The sequence below is a fragment of the Archocentrus centrarchus genome, chromosome 10, assembly GCF_007364275.1.
Source record: "Archocentrus centrarchus isolate MPI-CPG fArcCen1 chromosome 10, fArcCen1, whole genome shotgun sequence".
NCBI classification, from domain to species: Eukaryota; Metazoa; Chordata; class Actinopteri; order Cichliformes; family Cichlidae; genus Archocentrus; species Archocentrus centrarchus.
The window spans coordinates 17,790,441-17,805,058 of NC_044355.1; the positions used below are offsets into that span (position 1 = coordinate 17,790,441).

General features: G+C 38.8%; 2 protein-coding genes across 2 annotated transcripts in view; both read right to left on the bottom strand.

Annotated features, from left to right (window-relative positions):
* Positions 1-4,410: 4,410 nt before the first annotated feature.
* Positions 4,411-8,916, bottom strand: cd74a (CD74 molecule, major histocompatibility complex, class II invariant chain a). The gene is made up of 9 exons (XM_030739185.1): positions 8,745-8,916; positions 7,048-7,217; positions 6,486-6,580; positions 6,292-6,348; positions 6,119-6,202; positions 5,939-6,017; positions 5,557-5,757; positions 5,393-5,455; positions 4,411-5,284 (listed from the first exon to the last, which is right to left on the bottom strand). Exons 1-9 carry the CDS (start codon positions 8,831-8,833, stop codon positions 5,268-5,270), a joined length of 855 nt encoding a protein of 284 aa, XP_030595045.1. The 5' UTR covers positions 8,834-8,916; the 3' UTR covers positions 4,411-5,267.
* A 2,730-nt stretch (positions 8,917-11,646) lies between these two features.
* The window catches only part of ndst1a (N-deacetylase/N-sulfotransferase (heparan glucosaminyl) 1a), a 47,483-nt gene continuing 44,511 nt past the window's right edge, over positions 11,647-14,618 (bottom strand). Inside the window, exons 14-15 of the mRNA XM_030739038.1 lie at positions 13,642-13,744; positions 11,647-13,539 (exon numbers count right to left, since the gene is read on the bottom strand). Of these exons, the coding sequence (XP_030594898.1) occupies positions 13,420-13,539; positions 13,642-13,744 (223 nt within the window). The 3' untranslated portion in view covers positions 11,647-13,419. The remainder of the gene's footprint in view (positions 13,540-13,641; positions 13,745-14,618) is intronic.

Below are 14,618 nucleotides of genomic sequence, written 5' to 3' on the forward strand. Positions count from 1 at the left end.
ATGAGTACATGAGAGGGACAGTTTGAAGACAAAGTTAAAGAGGCAAAGCTGAGGTGGGTTGGATATGTGCAGAGGAGGGATATTGAATATATTGGACAAAGGATGTTGAAGATGGAGCTGCCAAGCAGGAGGAAAAGAGGAAGACCACAGAGAAGATTCATGGATGTAGCGAAGAAGGACATGCAGAGGATTGGTGTGACAGAGGAGCATGCTACGGGATAGGGTGAAATGGGGTCAAATGATATACTGTGGTGACCCCTAAAGGGAGCAGCCAAAAGAAGAAGAAGAAGCTGGTCCATAGGACAGGCATAACCTTTGACCAGTATATATTTGGCTTCATCACTCTTGCTCTTTAGCTCATTAGGAAGACACCTACTCAGAAATGGATTAGCGATAGTTTCCTCAACCACAACAATCCATCGAATAATGCAATTGTTCCTATTAAAAACAAATGGATTTTCTTCATAAATAGCAATACATACTAATCTCCTATAAGATGTGCCTACGCTTTTAAATCTCTTAAATAACTGCTGTGAGAACCAGAGGGGAAAGAAGTGGTATCAAGCCTTCTTCCAGATGATGTAATGTGACTCCTGGATGACCACAATCAGAATAATGCTTTATCAGTTAGTGGAACATTGGTAGGCATTTTAAGTCCCACTTGCTCATGTAATGGATATCTCAGTGGCTATGTCACTGACCCTCTGAGGTCAGTCCTACTGGCTCCTCCTGCCAGGGTGAACAGCTGAAATCTGCTGCGGCAGACATCTGACTCCACCTCTTGTGGATGGAGTTTCCACTCAACAGCCAGCATGAACAGGGAACTACATCTGAGAGAAACACACAACATAAACACCATAAACATCAAGTTCATGTGGAGATTTCAGGAAAAGGGCAAGCTGTCTGACACCGTGCAGAACAACTCAATCATAAAAGCCAGAAATAAATCTGTTATCACTCAAGCACTTGGTTTTATTATGATTAACCAATTTAATGAATTCATCCAAAGTAATTTTGTAAATGGATTAGAGTTTATGAAAACTGTGCTTTGAATGATCTACCGGCTGGAAATGGAGCCTGCATTGGTCCTCAGTGTCTCCCTGCATGTTTTGTACAGATTATAGGCTTCTTCAGCTGAATGCACACACACCTCACATAAACCTCCTATGAGACTGAGGGAGAGAAAAGTAAAGTGCATGAGATATATCTGTAGCATATACAGTACAGTTTCAGTTTGTATATGTTTTATGTGACGTCTTCATTTATCTTCGGGATGCGCAATTGTAACACACCTTCCAAGCACTGGATGAGTTACAGGTTGTAGAGTCTGTTTGTCGAGGCCCAAGAGATCCACTGCACTGCCGTCTGGATAAAACTGACATTGAAAAACATTAGTTGTCATGGTGTGTTTTATTGTGTCTACTATGCTTTGTGGCTCTGCCACTGAATAGAAGGATAAACCTGAAGAAACGAGACAGAGATGAATAACTCATCTTCCTCTCTTGACTCTATACAGCTGAACAGGTTAGCCATGACCTAGAAGAGAATGAAGGGTGTGATTAAAAATATTTAAAAAAAAACATAAAATCTGCAAGCATTAAGTGCAGTTTTCCTTTTGAGCTCCACCTGTCTGATGAGGCTGTTGTCAACAAGAGCTCTTTCTGTGTCTGTGGAGGCTCCACATATCAACAATGTTCCATTATACCCACTGGATATGCACTCAGTGAGAGGCTGCAGGAGCTCAGGGTGGAAACGCTGCAGATTTAGAGTCAGTCGTTCAGGTTCCAGCCATCAAACTATCAGGTAGTGAATATGTGCAGTGAAGCAGAAAAAGGTTAAAATAAGAGGTCGGGAGCTGTTTTCTACCTCTATGCTGTCAGCAGTCACGACTTGGTCAAATGTGAAGGCCTTTGCATCCTGATTGAGAGACAGAAATTTAAGCAATGAGATCTTCTAGAGAGCAAATTAGCAAATGCTTTCTGAAGCATGCATATGAATTCAAAGGTTTTACCTCATCATTTGTTGGTTTGTAGTAAACGCCACGTCCTTCTTCATCAACAACACATTTTTTATTTTCTGTGCATTAAAAGTGGAGTTAAAGTAATTCCCCAGCAACATAATGGCAAATATACTGATATTTGTCCTAGCTTTACCTGGGTTTGTGGTAAGTACAACTCCCACTCTTACTGTTTCAGCTCCCTGAAACATAAAGATCAATGAAAGAAATTATGAGATACGCCGATAAGCCAGTCTCCATTCCTTTAAATTCTGCATTATTCTGATATAATTATACCCCTCCTTTAAAAATATGCTACATATACTCACAGGTGCATCCATATTCACAGTGGCCATCCTGTGTCTGACAGCCACTGGCTCACCTGGATTTCATTACAGATGGATGAATTATTAAAGACCCAGAAGCTATTTTCACTGGTCTGAGTGAGCAGAGTACTGTTACCAAGATGGACAGACAGGTCGGGAATCGGGTTATCGATGAGCAATTCTGTTTTTAAATAGAAAAAGATAAAGGATGAGGCACACAGGTTTATTACATTATCACACACTGGTGAAATACAAAAGTTAATGGTGAGTGGACTGGATGAGCACTCTGGAAACAACAAGGATGCTTGCATGCAGACTGGAGCAGCCAGGAATCAAACCACCAACCAGATCGCCCTTTTGTGGTTTCTCATCTCTCTCTCTCTCTCTCTCTCTCGTAATATAACCTATATACTAGGCCAAGACAGGAAGTACACTTGGTGAAACAGTGGTATTGTGGTTTGTACTGTTGCCTCACAACAAGAAAGCTCCTGGTTTGAACCCCAGCTGAGGTCTTCCTCTGTGGACTGTGCACGTGTGGATTTCCTCTAGGTACTCTGGCTTCCTCCCACAGTCCAAAGACATGTGCATAATAATTCTTAAACAACTGGGAGAGTAAAAAAGCTCCACAAACTTTTTAATAAATGATTCATAAGTTATCAATGAATGTACTCCTCTGCTCTTCAAAGCTAAATAGACATACCTTCAAAGGAATTCTTCACTTATAGCTGATTTATTTATTAACTATGAAACCACTAATTAGACCCTTTACAGAAGTGGAAAGATGAACCCAAACAAGGATGAGTGCTGCAAATATGAGCAAAAATAAATAGTGTCAAAAATCAAGTGTGATGCTGCATCCTGCTGCTCGGCTTCACATGCTTCAAGACACAAATTCATTATCAGAGTCTCCCGCTGGTCTGCTGGTGTGTCGCATACAAGTTCTCAGGCAAGTCCTCCACATACACACTTGTCTGTGTTATACAGGAAGATGATGACATCCCACTAATGGGGCTACTGCTGGCATAAAGAATATCATTCTGCTCCAGTTCACGCAAAGCTCCAAAGCCTGGTAATAAATACACTTTGTGGGCTTCACAACCGAGTCTTATCCTTGCTTAAAAAGCAAACTGAAGTGGCTGTTCTTAATGTGGTAATGAGCCTCAAATGAAACAGAGGGCTCAGTGACTCAGCAGAAGATAAAAATGCCAGATCTGGGAAAGATATATCATAGTTTCAGTGTTTGGATATATGGTTTCAAATACAACAAAAATGGTTTCAATAAAGGAAAAGAATTCATGTTAATATTAAAAAGGAACTGGAACAAAAAAAAAAACCCTCCACTTTAATATCAGTGATTTCTGACACACAATTAAATTATAATACACTTTTGCTTTAGTTTAGAGTTTGAAATTGCTGTTTGAAGCAGACATGTTTTGTTGTATAATAAATGCAGAATGATAAAATCTTAATGGCCACTTTTTACAGCTTAAGAACTTTTGGGTTCCAAATACAGAAGAAAAGCCCTGCGATGGACTGGACACTCTGTGGCAGCTGATGGATGGATGGATGGATGGATGGATGGATGCAACAAATCTATTCTAAGAACAAATCTATTCTTTTCCTCACATCTTTTTTTAAAGGAGGAATTCCCAAGAACACTCCTAACAAATGTTTTGTACATTTTCACTACTAAGCAAGAGCAAGAGAAATACACAGCTTTGCACCCATCATGCCTGATATGCATGCCTCAACAAATATAAGTAAGTAACTTTACAGTCCCAACATGATTTTGGAGAACTATGGAAACAGCAGGGACTCTGAGAGGAGCAGCTTTCAGCTTTGCCTGTTAGATCATGTTAATATGACTGAAAATAAGACCGGTGCTTAAAAATGAACTGGGTGCAAGCTTTGAATTATTTGCATGAGTATTTTTTAGAAAGTTAGAGACACGTAAATTGCTAAAGGATCATTCAGTTCACTTCTGTATGTTTCAGGTTCTTCAACAGGAAAAGTCTTGAGTGCAGAACTTCTAATTAAAAAAAAAAACAATGCCACAAAATCCAGGACTAAGTGAGCAGTGTCACGACATCTAATCAGGTTAAAGTTTATTCAGGCCTTATTTTGATTACAGCTTAAGCAGTGATTTCTCTTACCTGTAGATAATGTGAAAGATGTAATGCAAGCGGTGTTGTTAGGAAAACTTTATTCAGCTTTCTTAAAATAAACACTTCCAAAAAGAGTAACTTTATCATATTCACATCCTCTGAAGGATGGGTTCACCCAAGGCTATGGTGTGCATGGTCTGTAGAACAGATTTATACTAGCTAGATTTCTAGTTGTAAATCAAAATTTATAATCTATATGTAAAATAGCAACATCTCTTTCCAGAAACAATATTTCCAGCTTTTTGTTTGTTTGTTTCTTTTCAGGGCACTACTTTCTAGTAATAGTACTGATGAAAAACTGGCTTCTGTGAGGTTTGGCTTATCAGACCAGCAGGGGAAGAAATTAAACCATTTACATTGTTAAGTTCATTTTTTTTTCGATGCTGTAAGAAACCAAAACAAGCTTTAATTTTCCTGCATTGTTTATAAGAGGAGGAGATGTGGGTGAACCGACCCTTTAAGCCTTTATCAGAAACAAACATATTTAACACTCACATACTTTAATGTACTTAATGTAGATCTGCATAGACCCCAAATAAATCTGCCATTAAGACAAAAATTTAAAAAAGAGAAAAAAAAATTAAATGCACCAAATGCACCAAGGTGTAACAGGCCTCTACTGATCTGATTTCAAGCAGCCACCAAAATGGTTAAAATCACAACATTACACGCAAAAGGAGTTCATCAGGGATTGAAGCATTAATAATCGAACTACAGCATCAAGTTTATCATTTGCAGAGATTGCTCGATGAAAAGAAACATCTGGCTTCACGCTTTGCTTCATTTGGCATTTTCATCTGGAAAAAAAACAAAACAAAAATGTGACGATGATGATGATGATGATCACAAAAATGCTCACAAGTGAAAAACCATCAAAAACTAGGAAACTAATCTGAGGCACTCACCATCCATGCTGTAGGTCTTCTGCATCAGCCTGGGGGCGACCATCATGCGACGAGGAAAGTAGCCTAAAATAAACAGGAAGAAAAAAAAAAAATCAGCTGTCATTCACAACAACCTCACCAAAATTACACATATACCAACAGACACTTTAATCCGTGCCCTCTACCTCTCTGACAGTCTGGACGGCCACGCATGGTGGTTCCCTCGATGGGATTGCCATCTGTATCCACACACCAGCAATAGCCAGTGGCATGCCAGCACTGCATTGGCTTGTAGTGGCCCTGCTCGTCACACTGGGGCTTGTACGAACCGATCTTGCTGCCTCCGGGTGATGCCTCCATCTGGCATTTGGTCTTGATCAAAGTCGCTGAGCGAAGGGAAGAGTTGAGAATATTTAGACACGTTTGGCTTTGTTTACCAGCGACTGTGCTGCATAATTAAAAACGTTAATAAAGACTGCAGAAAAAGAAAGCATTTTGACATTTTAATGAGAGCTGTATCTGCTGTTAAAGCAACTATCAGGAGGAAGAAAAGAAAGTTGAGCTAACCTGACTGAGGTGTGGGGGTTGCAGGCTGCTGCTGGGCCATCTTGAAGATGAGCCAGTAGCGCATCCAGGTCTCAAAGCTCTACAATACAGAAAGTGTTAGATAAGCATGGCTGGAAAGATCATTATCCATTTTCTATTTTAGCTACGTTAGTAATCAAACCGCTGTGTGTGAGGCTTCACCTTCCACTCGCTGTCGTTCATCTGCTGCTTCAGGGTTTGCAGGTTGGTCAGGAAGGTCTCGTTGAACTGAGGCAGCTCGGCGTCCTGCTCAGAACATTTTTGAGAGCTTAGCAACAGCAACGTATCGACACACAGCATGAGAAATGTGAGGATCGATAGTGAGCACAACCCACCTGCATGAGGTCCATCAGCTGTTTCTCCACACTGACAATGGCAATGTCCTGCACCTTCTGAAGGAAACGAACATCAAAGTTGAAATGCATGATTCCAGTCTCAAATTCAAGCATTAGCAATTCATTTCAAGTCCTAAATGAATGCCAGCTGCACACATATGTAAAGTTATTCCAAGAAGCAGGTGTAAACTTACTGTCAAAGGTGTCTTGGGTGTCTTGGAGTCCTCAGTGAAGTCCATGAGGAGGGGCAGGCTGTTCATGGGCATGGCCATTCTCACTGGAGACACGGCTGAAAAAACAAAACAAATCAGATTTTAAAAGGAAAAAAAAAAATCCACCACAACTACAGCAACAAAACATTTAAATGAGCCATAATGATGAAAGTAGTGCAGTGCACAAATAATTAATGATCAGCAGGAACAAATTGAAAAGTTGAGCTAAATAATAAATAGAACCAAAAATAAGAATTTAACAACCTTTAAAAAGGCACAACTCCAGATGCCACTGTTTGAAATCTTGTCTTAATAATATTATCACCATAAAAATATCACACAGATCATTTCTTCCCCCATGAGTCACCATAAACTTTCCATTTTTCAGTCCGGTGTCCAAACCAGCTTTTTAAAGTAAACTCACTTCCCTCTCTCCCGCTTCAGCCCTCCTCCGCTTCCTCCTGCCTGATTAAGACTATCGCTCAAAATGACTCATCCCCTTAAGACTCTGCCTGACCATTAAGGTTTTAGTGTTCCACTTTACCATGGGATGAGCGGGTCAGCTGTTTGCCCATTCTGTCCGAGTTCTTCTGGAGAGTGTGGATCTGCTGCTTTTGGTTAAACACCGTGTAGGCAGTGAAGACTTGGCTGGCTACCAGCAGGCACGCCAAGGTCGTCAGACCCGCTATCTTCAAGGCGCGACTGTTAGAGCCTCTGTTAGAAACAGAAAAGTGTGTGTCACTTGAAGGTCATTTGGGAATAAACCAGGAGGTGGGGAGACCACATGAAACACAGCAAAAAGTCCAAGAAACAAAAAGTAGAACTATAACAAAAAAATTTCTTGGTATTAAAGTGACGTGAGGGGATTTTTAGAAGTACATTGTGTGGTATCCACCACACAGATCCACACAAAAATACAGCAACAACAAAAAGGAAGCTGACAGTTCTGCAGAAATGACCGTGAACGCCATATAGCAAAATATGGCAAGAAATTATGCTAAATTTTATAATGCGAGAAACAAATCTGTGAAGAAAGCAAGGAGGGGTTTTGTCTCTATCCTGCTTTTGCATCTTTCTTTAAGATTTTTTTATTTTTTAATACATTTTTAAGATATTTGTCTTGTAAACAATCATTTATCAATACTGTAAAGATAAACAACTCAATGTATGTCTATAAAGCTAGAAAAAATGTGTATAAAATTACTGAAATTACATTTTTTTAAAAGCCCAGAGACCTAAATCTAACCACCGCTCCTTCTTTTACTTCAACCAATAGAATGTGAGCGTCACTAGTTACTAGGCAGAAGCCTTCTTCTGGCCCTAGCAGGAAGTACATATTCAACTATGATTTTAGCGAGTAAATAGGTATAAAAGGATTTTTTTTCCACTGATACAAAGGTGTGTGGCCAACTTTACTTTCATTTATTTCATTATCAGCTGGACACAATGAAAAGTGAAAGCGGGAAATTAATTTTTACATAATATAATGCATGTAAACATTTCGGCTTTTTACATTCATTTATTTGTCTGTTAGTTCTAACTTATGAAAACAATATTTTTAAACATACATTTATTGATACTAACAATGTAATCTATGTTATGAAGGAACTGCAAAGTTTGTGCATCTATTATTTCCGTACCCAACAGTTTTCATAAAATAGAGGCAACTCCTTGATTCTTGAATGCTTACAAACTTTTTATTTTTCTGGCTTTAAATGTTTTAGTTTTTAAAAAAGCATTTTTTTTTCTCTCACTATGAACCAATAACCAATGGCTGCATCATCAGTTACTAGGCAGACATCTTGTCCTGGTTCAAAAGGGAGTGCTTGTTCATTGCAGTTTGAAGAAAATAAACATAGTAAAAGTAAATGTTTTACATGTATATTATGTTATGACAATTAACGTACACAATAATATATGATATAATAGATAATAATTACATAATTTTATTGCTGCATGAACTAAAAGGAATGAGTGCTAATCTAAAACAGATAGGCCTACCAAGTTTAAAAATTATAGAATGTATGTTTGGTATTGCTAAATAAAAATTAATAAAATAAACTGCTGCATGTTAGCAACTAAACTTTGGTAAAAACAAACAAAAAACAAACAAAAAACACATAAAAAGTAAAATTTTTAGTCTGCTCTATGAGCTAAATAAAACAGGTGCATAAATAAAAATAACATTTTAAATATGCTTCTGCGCAAACAGCTGTTCTGGATAAAACACACTCTTCTCACCCTCTTGGTGCTGCAGGGCGAAGAAGGGTCTCCTCACTGCCTGCCAGGCTTCCCCTCTCCAGGGGAGCATCTTCTGGAGATTGGGCCATTTGTGCTGGGAGCTTCTTTCCGTTTCTTCAAGCAACAAACTGGAGAAAGTCAGACAGGTCTGTGGCATAAATTGCCTGCAAAATGAGGAAAAGAATACCAGACAGGTTCCACAGAAAGGTCCACTCTTAGAAAAAAGTTGTGGGATGGATCAGTAGAGCGAGCTCTGATTGGCTGATTTAACATCATCACTTGTTGAGAGAGGCAGACAGCAGAGAAGTGAACTGTATCAGATCTAGAATTGACTCATATTTGTTTGATTGTGTGGTTTTTCAACTGCCTAACATGGATTAATTCATTTGTGAACATAGTCAATACTCTAATAATAATAATAATACCACATTATGATGTTTAGATCATTGAATTCATACATCATTGAATAGTATACATACTCTATGTTTCATAACTAAATACTGCACGTTGTCAGATTTGAGTACTTATATTAGTAAATAATACAGTAAATATTTAGCAATAGAATTAAAGATAAATATTAATATTACTACCATAACTAAAACTATGATGAAACAAGGACTATAATAATAATAATAATAATAATGTGCGCTTTTCTTCTGACATGTTTTAGATGTTATAATTCCAACAGTATTAACAATGAATAAATACATGTTTGTTTGTTTTTTTTAATTCAATAATTCATCTTTTTTTTTTTAATGTTGGCCTCTCTCAGGAACAAGATGAGACTTCCTGTAAGCTTTAAGGTGTTTAAGGTCCCCAACCAGGAAGTAAAATGAAAAATCATGAGCTGTGAGTAAATCTAATCAGCACTAAAATAAAAGAATTTTATAAAAATGTAAGTTTACACTCTCAAGGGATTTGGTTGGTCTGCTTCACCTTTCCATAAAGTGAAACGGAAAGACAAACGCAGTTTGATTTTCAGTACAAACCAGATGTCAGGAAACTGGGAAGTTTCTAGAAATCTCTGCACAAAAGCCATCATCACACTACCCCTGAAATAATCAGAGGCTCAGAACGTGTTACAAAGTTACAAACCCTCGAAGTACATAGGGTTAAACTTAGGAGCTTTTTAAGCCACCTAATTATATCCAACATTTTTCAGCCCTCATATAGCCACATGACATTTTCAGGGCTGAAAAACACACTTACACTCCGTTAAAAACTGCAGCAGTTTCTTTTTTCTATTTTCTCTCTTTTTTTCTTCTTCTTCTTCCTCTTTCTCTCTCCCTTTCTCTTTTCTTTCTTTTCTCTTTTCTTTTTCCTAAGCCTGTCAGCTCCAGCACAATTTGTCACATAGCATGTTAAAAATAATTCAAATAAAATAAAGGGTCACACACTAACAAGAGGAGCCTATAGAGAACCTATAGAGCTCATCTTGAAATAGCAAATATGTTTGGCACGACAATGCATTCAGATCACAGCTCTGTTTGCAAAATCTGCCAGACATGACAGGCTTAAAAAAAAACAAACAAACCTGCAGCCACATCCAATTTACTTCCACTTTGTGTTGCAATTTAAAGCCAAAGTCTTCATAATTCACTAGTAAAAAACTTTGAAAAGTACATTTTAGGGAAATTTTCAAGGGTCATGTGTGGGAAAGATGACTAGATAGCATCTGAAAGGTCTCCATTCACAGTCGTGAAAAAGAAAGTACAAAGTACAGCCAACATTCAATAACTAGTAGAACCACCTTTAGCAGCAGTAATTTGAAGCAATCATTTTCACTATGACTTTATCTCCCCTCTTCTTTACAATGTTACTTCTGTTCATTGAAGTTTGCTGGCATTAGTTCCACCACAGCATTTCGATGAGTTTGAGGTGTGGACTTTGACCGGGCCATTGCAACACCTTGATTCTTTTCTTTTTGAGCCGTTCTGTTGCAGATTTTCTGTTGTGCTTGGGATAACTGTGCTGTTGTTTGACCCATTTTTTTGCCAAGTTTAAGCTGTCAGACAGATGGCCTCACATTTGACTCTAGAATACTTTGGTATACAGAGGAGCTCACGGCTGACTCCGTGACTGCAAGGTGCCAAGGTCCTGTTGTTGCAAAACAAGCCCAAATCCTCATACCAACTGTGCTCGACAGCTGGTATGAGGGGTTTGTGCCGATATGTTGTGTTTGCGTTTCACCAAATGTGATGCTGTGCATTAAGGCCAGACAGCCCCACTTTGTCCTGTAGACAGACAAGACTGTCCCAGAAGTCTTGATGTTTGTTCAGATGTAACTTTGCAAACCTAAGCTGTCGTGACATGTTCTTTTTAGAGAGAAGAGGCTTTCTGCTGGTAAACCTTTACACAAGCCATACTGGTTTGATCTTTTTCTAATTGTACTCATGAACTTTAACATTTAACACGCTAATTGAGGCCCGTAGGGTCTGAGATGTAGCTCTTATGCTTTTCTTTGTTTTTGCAATTTCTGAGCATTGTACGGTCTGACCTTTTGGGAGAATTCGATGGGACTTTCACTCCTGGGAAGATTGTGGTAATGTGTTAATGTGCCCGACCAGGAAACTACCAAAACTTCTGCTTTTATAAAGGTGCTCAGGCTTGCTGATGATAAACTAATCAAGTGCATTTGATTAGAAGCAACTAACTGCTACTTGCTCTCTTAATTCCTGTAGAAGTTCATCCAATCTTGTGAAAACTTCCTTTTTCATGACTGCATTTTGACACTAGGTTCATCTAACCACGATTCCTTCAAAACATTTTCTTATATAATCGTAGAATTAAGGTAAAATTTTGCATGACTTTATACAATAAAAGAGCTGTAAAAACAGCTGGGGTGAGGTGGAAGGCAACCTATAAGCAGATGAGAAAGGAGAGGCAAAAAAAAAAGATCAACTACTGAAAAATACAGTGGTGTTTTATTTGCAAATTAAAAAGCACCGACAATATTAGTTACACTGTAAAAATTATTGACAACAATTACAAATCTTTATCATACAGTCCAGGAGATTAGTACCATCGTTGCTGTTATGTATTATCACTTAATACTTTATATGGAGAGACTCAGTACCTTTGTACAACAGTTGGCAGTGAGAGGACATGAGAGGAAACAATCTCAGCGACACACCTCTGCACAATGAGGAAAAAAAAAAAATAAAGATTTCAAACTCTCCTCAGTACAGCACTGACATTTCACACTATGACAATGGGCCGATGGAGAGCGTAAACCCAAACACATTCAATAATTTAGGTCTACAGAGGGTTTTTCGCATTATGTACATTATAAAGTCAGGAAATCAAATACCATCATGTGCATTGTTATAACATCAGAACATCGTACAAAACTATTGCAAGAAGAGCAGCTTTTTGTTACCTACGTTTCACGTCTAGTTGCAGTGGTAACACCTTGACCGACAACCGAATGTCTGCGTGGTCTCTCTGGGCGCGCAGTTGGTGTGCCCGGTGACTTTACGTGTTCGTTATGTCTTAAGTAACCAGAGCCAGCGTTTAACTTCCTGAACAAAACCTCTTCTAGTGAGTGAGTGAAATAAAATCTGAGACGACATAAACAGTTATGATAAAAAAAAAAAAAAAAAAACATCGGTGAAACCAGATTTTTGAGATGCACGATCTTCTGAATCTACTGGACCAGAGTGCGTAGTTAACATACAGTAGCTAGCTTATGATCTTCTTCACAGATTGTAGTAGGAACAGTTTTGTTAGTGTGCTTTCCAGTAACCTGTACGTTTCAAACTTGATCCTCAAACGATGTGCTTTCATCGCCTTTCCTGTGTTCCTGCTGTAGCTGATCAAATGGCCGTAAAACTGACTTTAGAGAGCATGCTGAGCTGAAAACAGTGTACGCAACTGTACTGTACATCCGGCCTATATGAAACCAATGGCGCCAAAGTGTTTAGTTTTGGTACATTCTATAACAATGCATTGCCATCAGCATTACAGAAACGTTAAGATCAAAGTAAAGAAAACAAAAAATAAAATAAGATTTTAAAAAAGAGAGCCATGAAAAGTTCATGTGGTAATAGTTTAAGGAAGATTCTTGTCCTGGCACTTGAAATGTGATAACTAGATTCTACCAAGGCCTATCAAGTAAGGCTACAACATGCAGCCTAAGTCAAGACTCCAGACGTCCCATTCTCCTTTCATACAAACACGTGCATCAAAGGCATTTGGAACCAATGTCTCTCTGTCGATCGGATATGATAAGCCTGCTTTAATGTGCTCTGAACATCAAAACTCGCCGCTGGGGACACAGGTGATAGTCTCCGTCACCTGTTTCCCCACAACTGAAGCCTCAGACTTTATTCCCTTCCTCTGATTTCCAGGAAGAAGTTCATGAGTTGATAAGACAGTTTGATTGAGGAGAACAGGCATATGATTATCAAACACCGACAGTCCCTCGTGTGCATCCTCTGAGTATTCCCCGTCTCTTCTTCAGTGCACACCATTAAGGCTTCCATATTCCTGGTCTGCCCACTGTTGCCCTTTTTGGGAAGATCACAGCTAAGTCTTGAGTTCTAGGTGGATGTCTTCAAATCTCAGTCAAAACTAATTGGGATCTTCAACATTTCAGGCCACGAGGCCAGTGAGCCCCCAGCAGGGAAGATTAGTGGTTCAGTATGAGGAGGTGTGGTTTTCCCCTGTGGTGCTGCTACCTGGTGTGGACCAGCTCTTCTCTGAGCCAGCTGGGCAGCGGCTGTCCCATCCTGTAGAGCAACTTAGACAGCTCTATGTTGTGATCCCTATAGTAATCCCTGAGGAACGCCTGGGACTGAAGAATGCAATAAAAAAAGAAAGAAAAAGATTAATCTAAAGCACAGGAAATAAAAAGATCATACATGCTACTTTTTAAACGAGTGATAATGCATCATACCTCAGGGTCCATGTCAGGGTACCTGCGTCCTTTACTCTTTCCTAAACACTTTGTCTTCCCTCCCTCCAGCAGCTGACACCAGAAGCCTTTTTTAGGGTCAAACCTGGACATAAAAGATACAAGAGTCCACTGAGAACTACAAAACACAATTTTTGAATTCAAATGCTGAAAATCTACCCCCCCCCCCCCCCCCCCCCCCCCCAGTTACTGTATTTAGACCATATTTTCTTTGCTCATATGTCCTTGTGCTGTTTTCTAGCACGTTCTGAGCACGTTTGACAACTCCACAAAAAAAAAAAATCCCAATCCAATGAGCAACTTACAGAAGTGTGATGTTCACACTTAGAACTTCCAGCACATATTTTAGGGAGAGTGGGAGAAATCTGACAAACCTTCAAATTAGCGATGAGACAAATGCGTTTTTCAAAGCAAGGTGATTTTTTTGTGTAATTGATTTTTTTAAATGTCTCAATGCTTTACTAGAGAGAACTGTCAATAGCTGTTTTTTTTTAAAAATATGAGCTGATGATTTCATTTTTTTTTTATTGCTATTACAGATGACAGAAAACAAGGCAGAGGTATAAGAAAACTCCCTAAATCAGTGTCTTTACCTCCAAGTCCCCCCAAAACAGACTATTTAATTTACTGAACATCATCAGAATCTGATGCCTGCCAGGTGAAAACCTTTTAGTGGACCATATCTGACTTTGAACACTGCTAAAAAAAAAACAGATCTCAATGTGGGAAAAAAAATCATGCTGAATATCTATACTGATATGGACTGGGTAATGTGTTAGGAAGGAAAGGATGCCACATCATTTGATGGAAATGAAAATGATCAAAAATGGAAAAAAATGATGCCGCAGGCTAGCCTACTTTGGTGAAATTTCATTGCAGCAACTCAAAATGGTACACAGTAGTTTGTATGGCCCACACGTGCTTGTATGCATTCCTGACACCATTGGGGGAATGCTCCT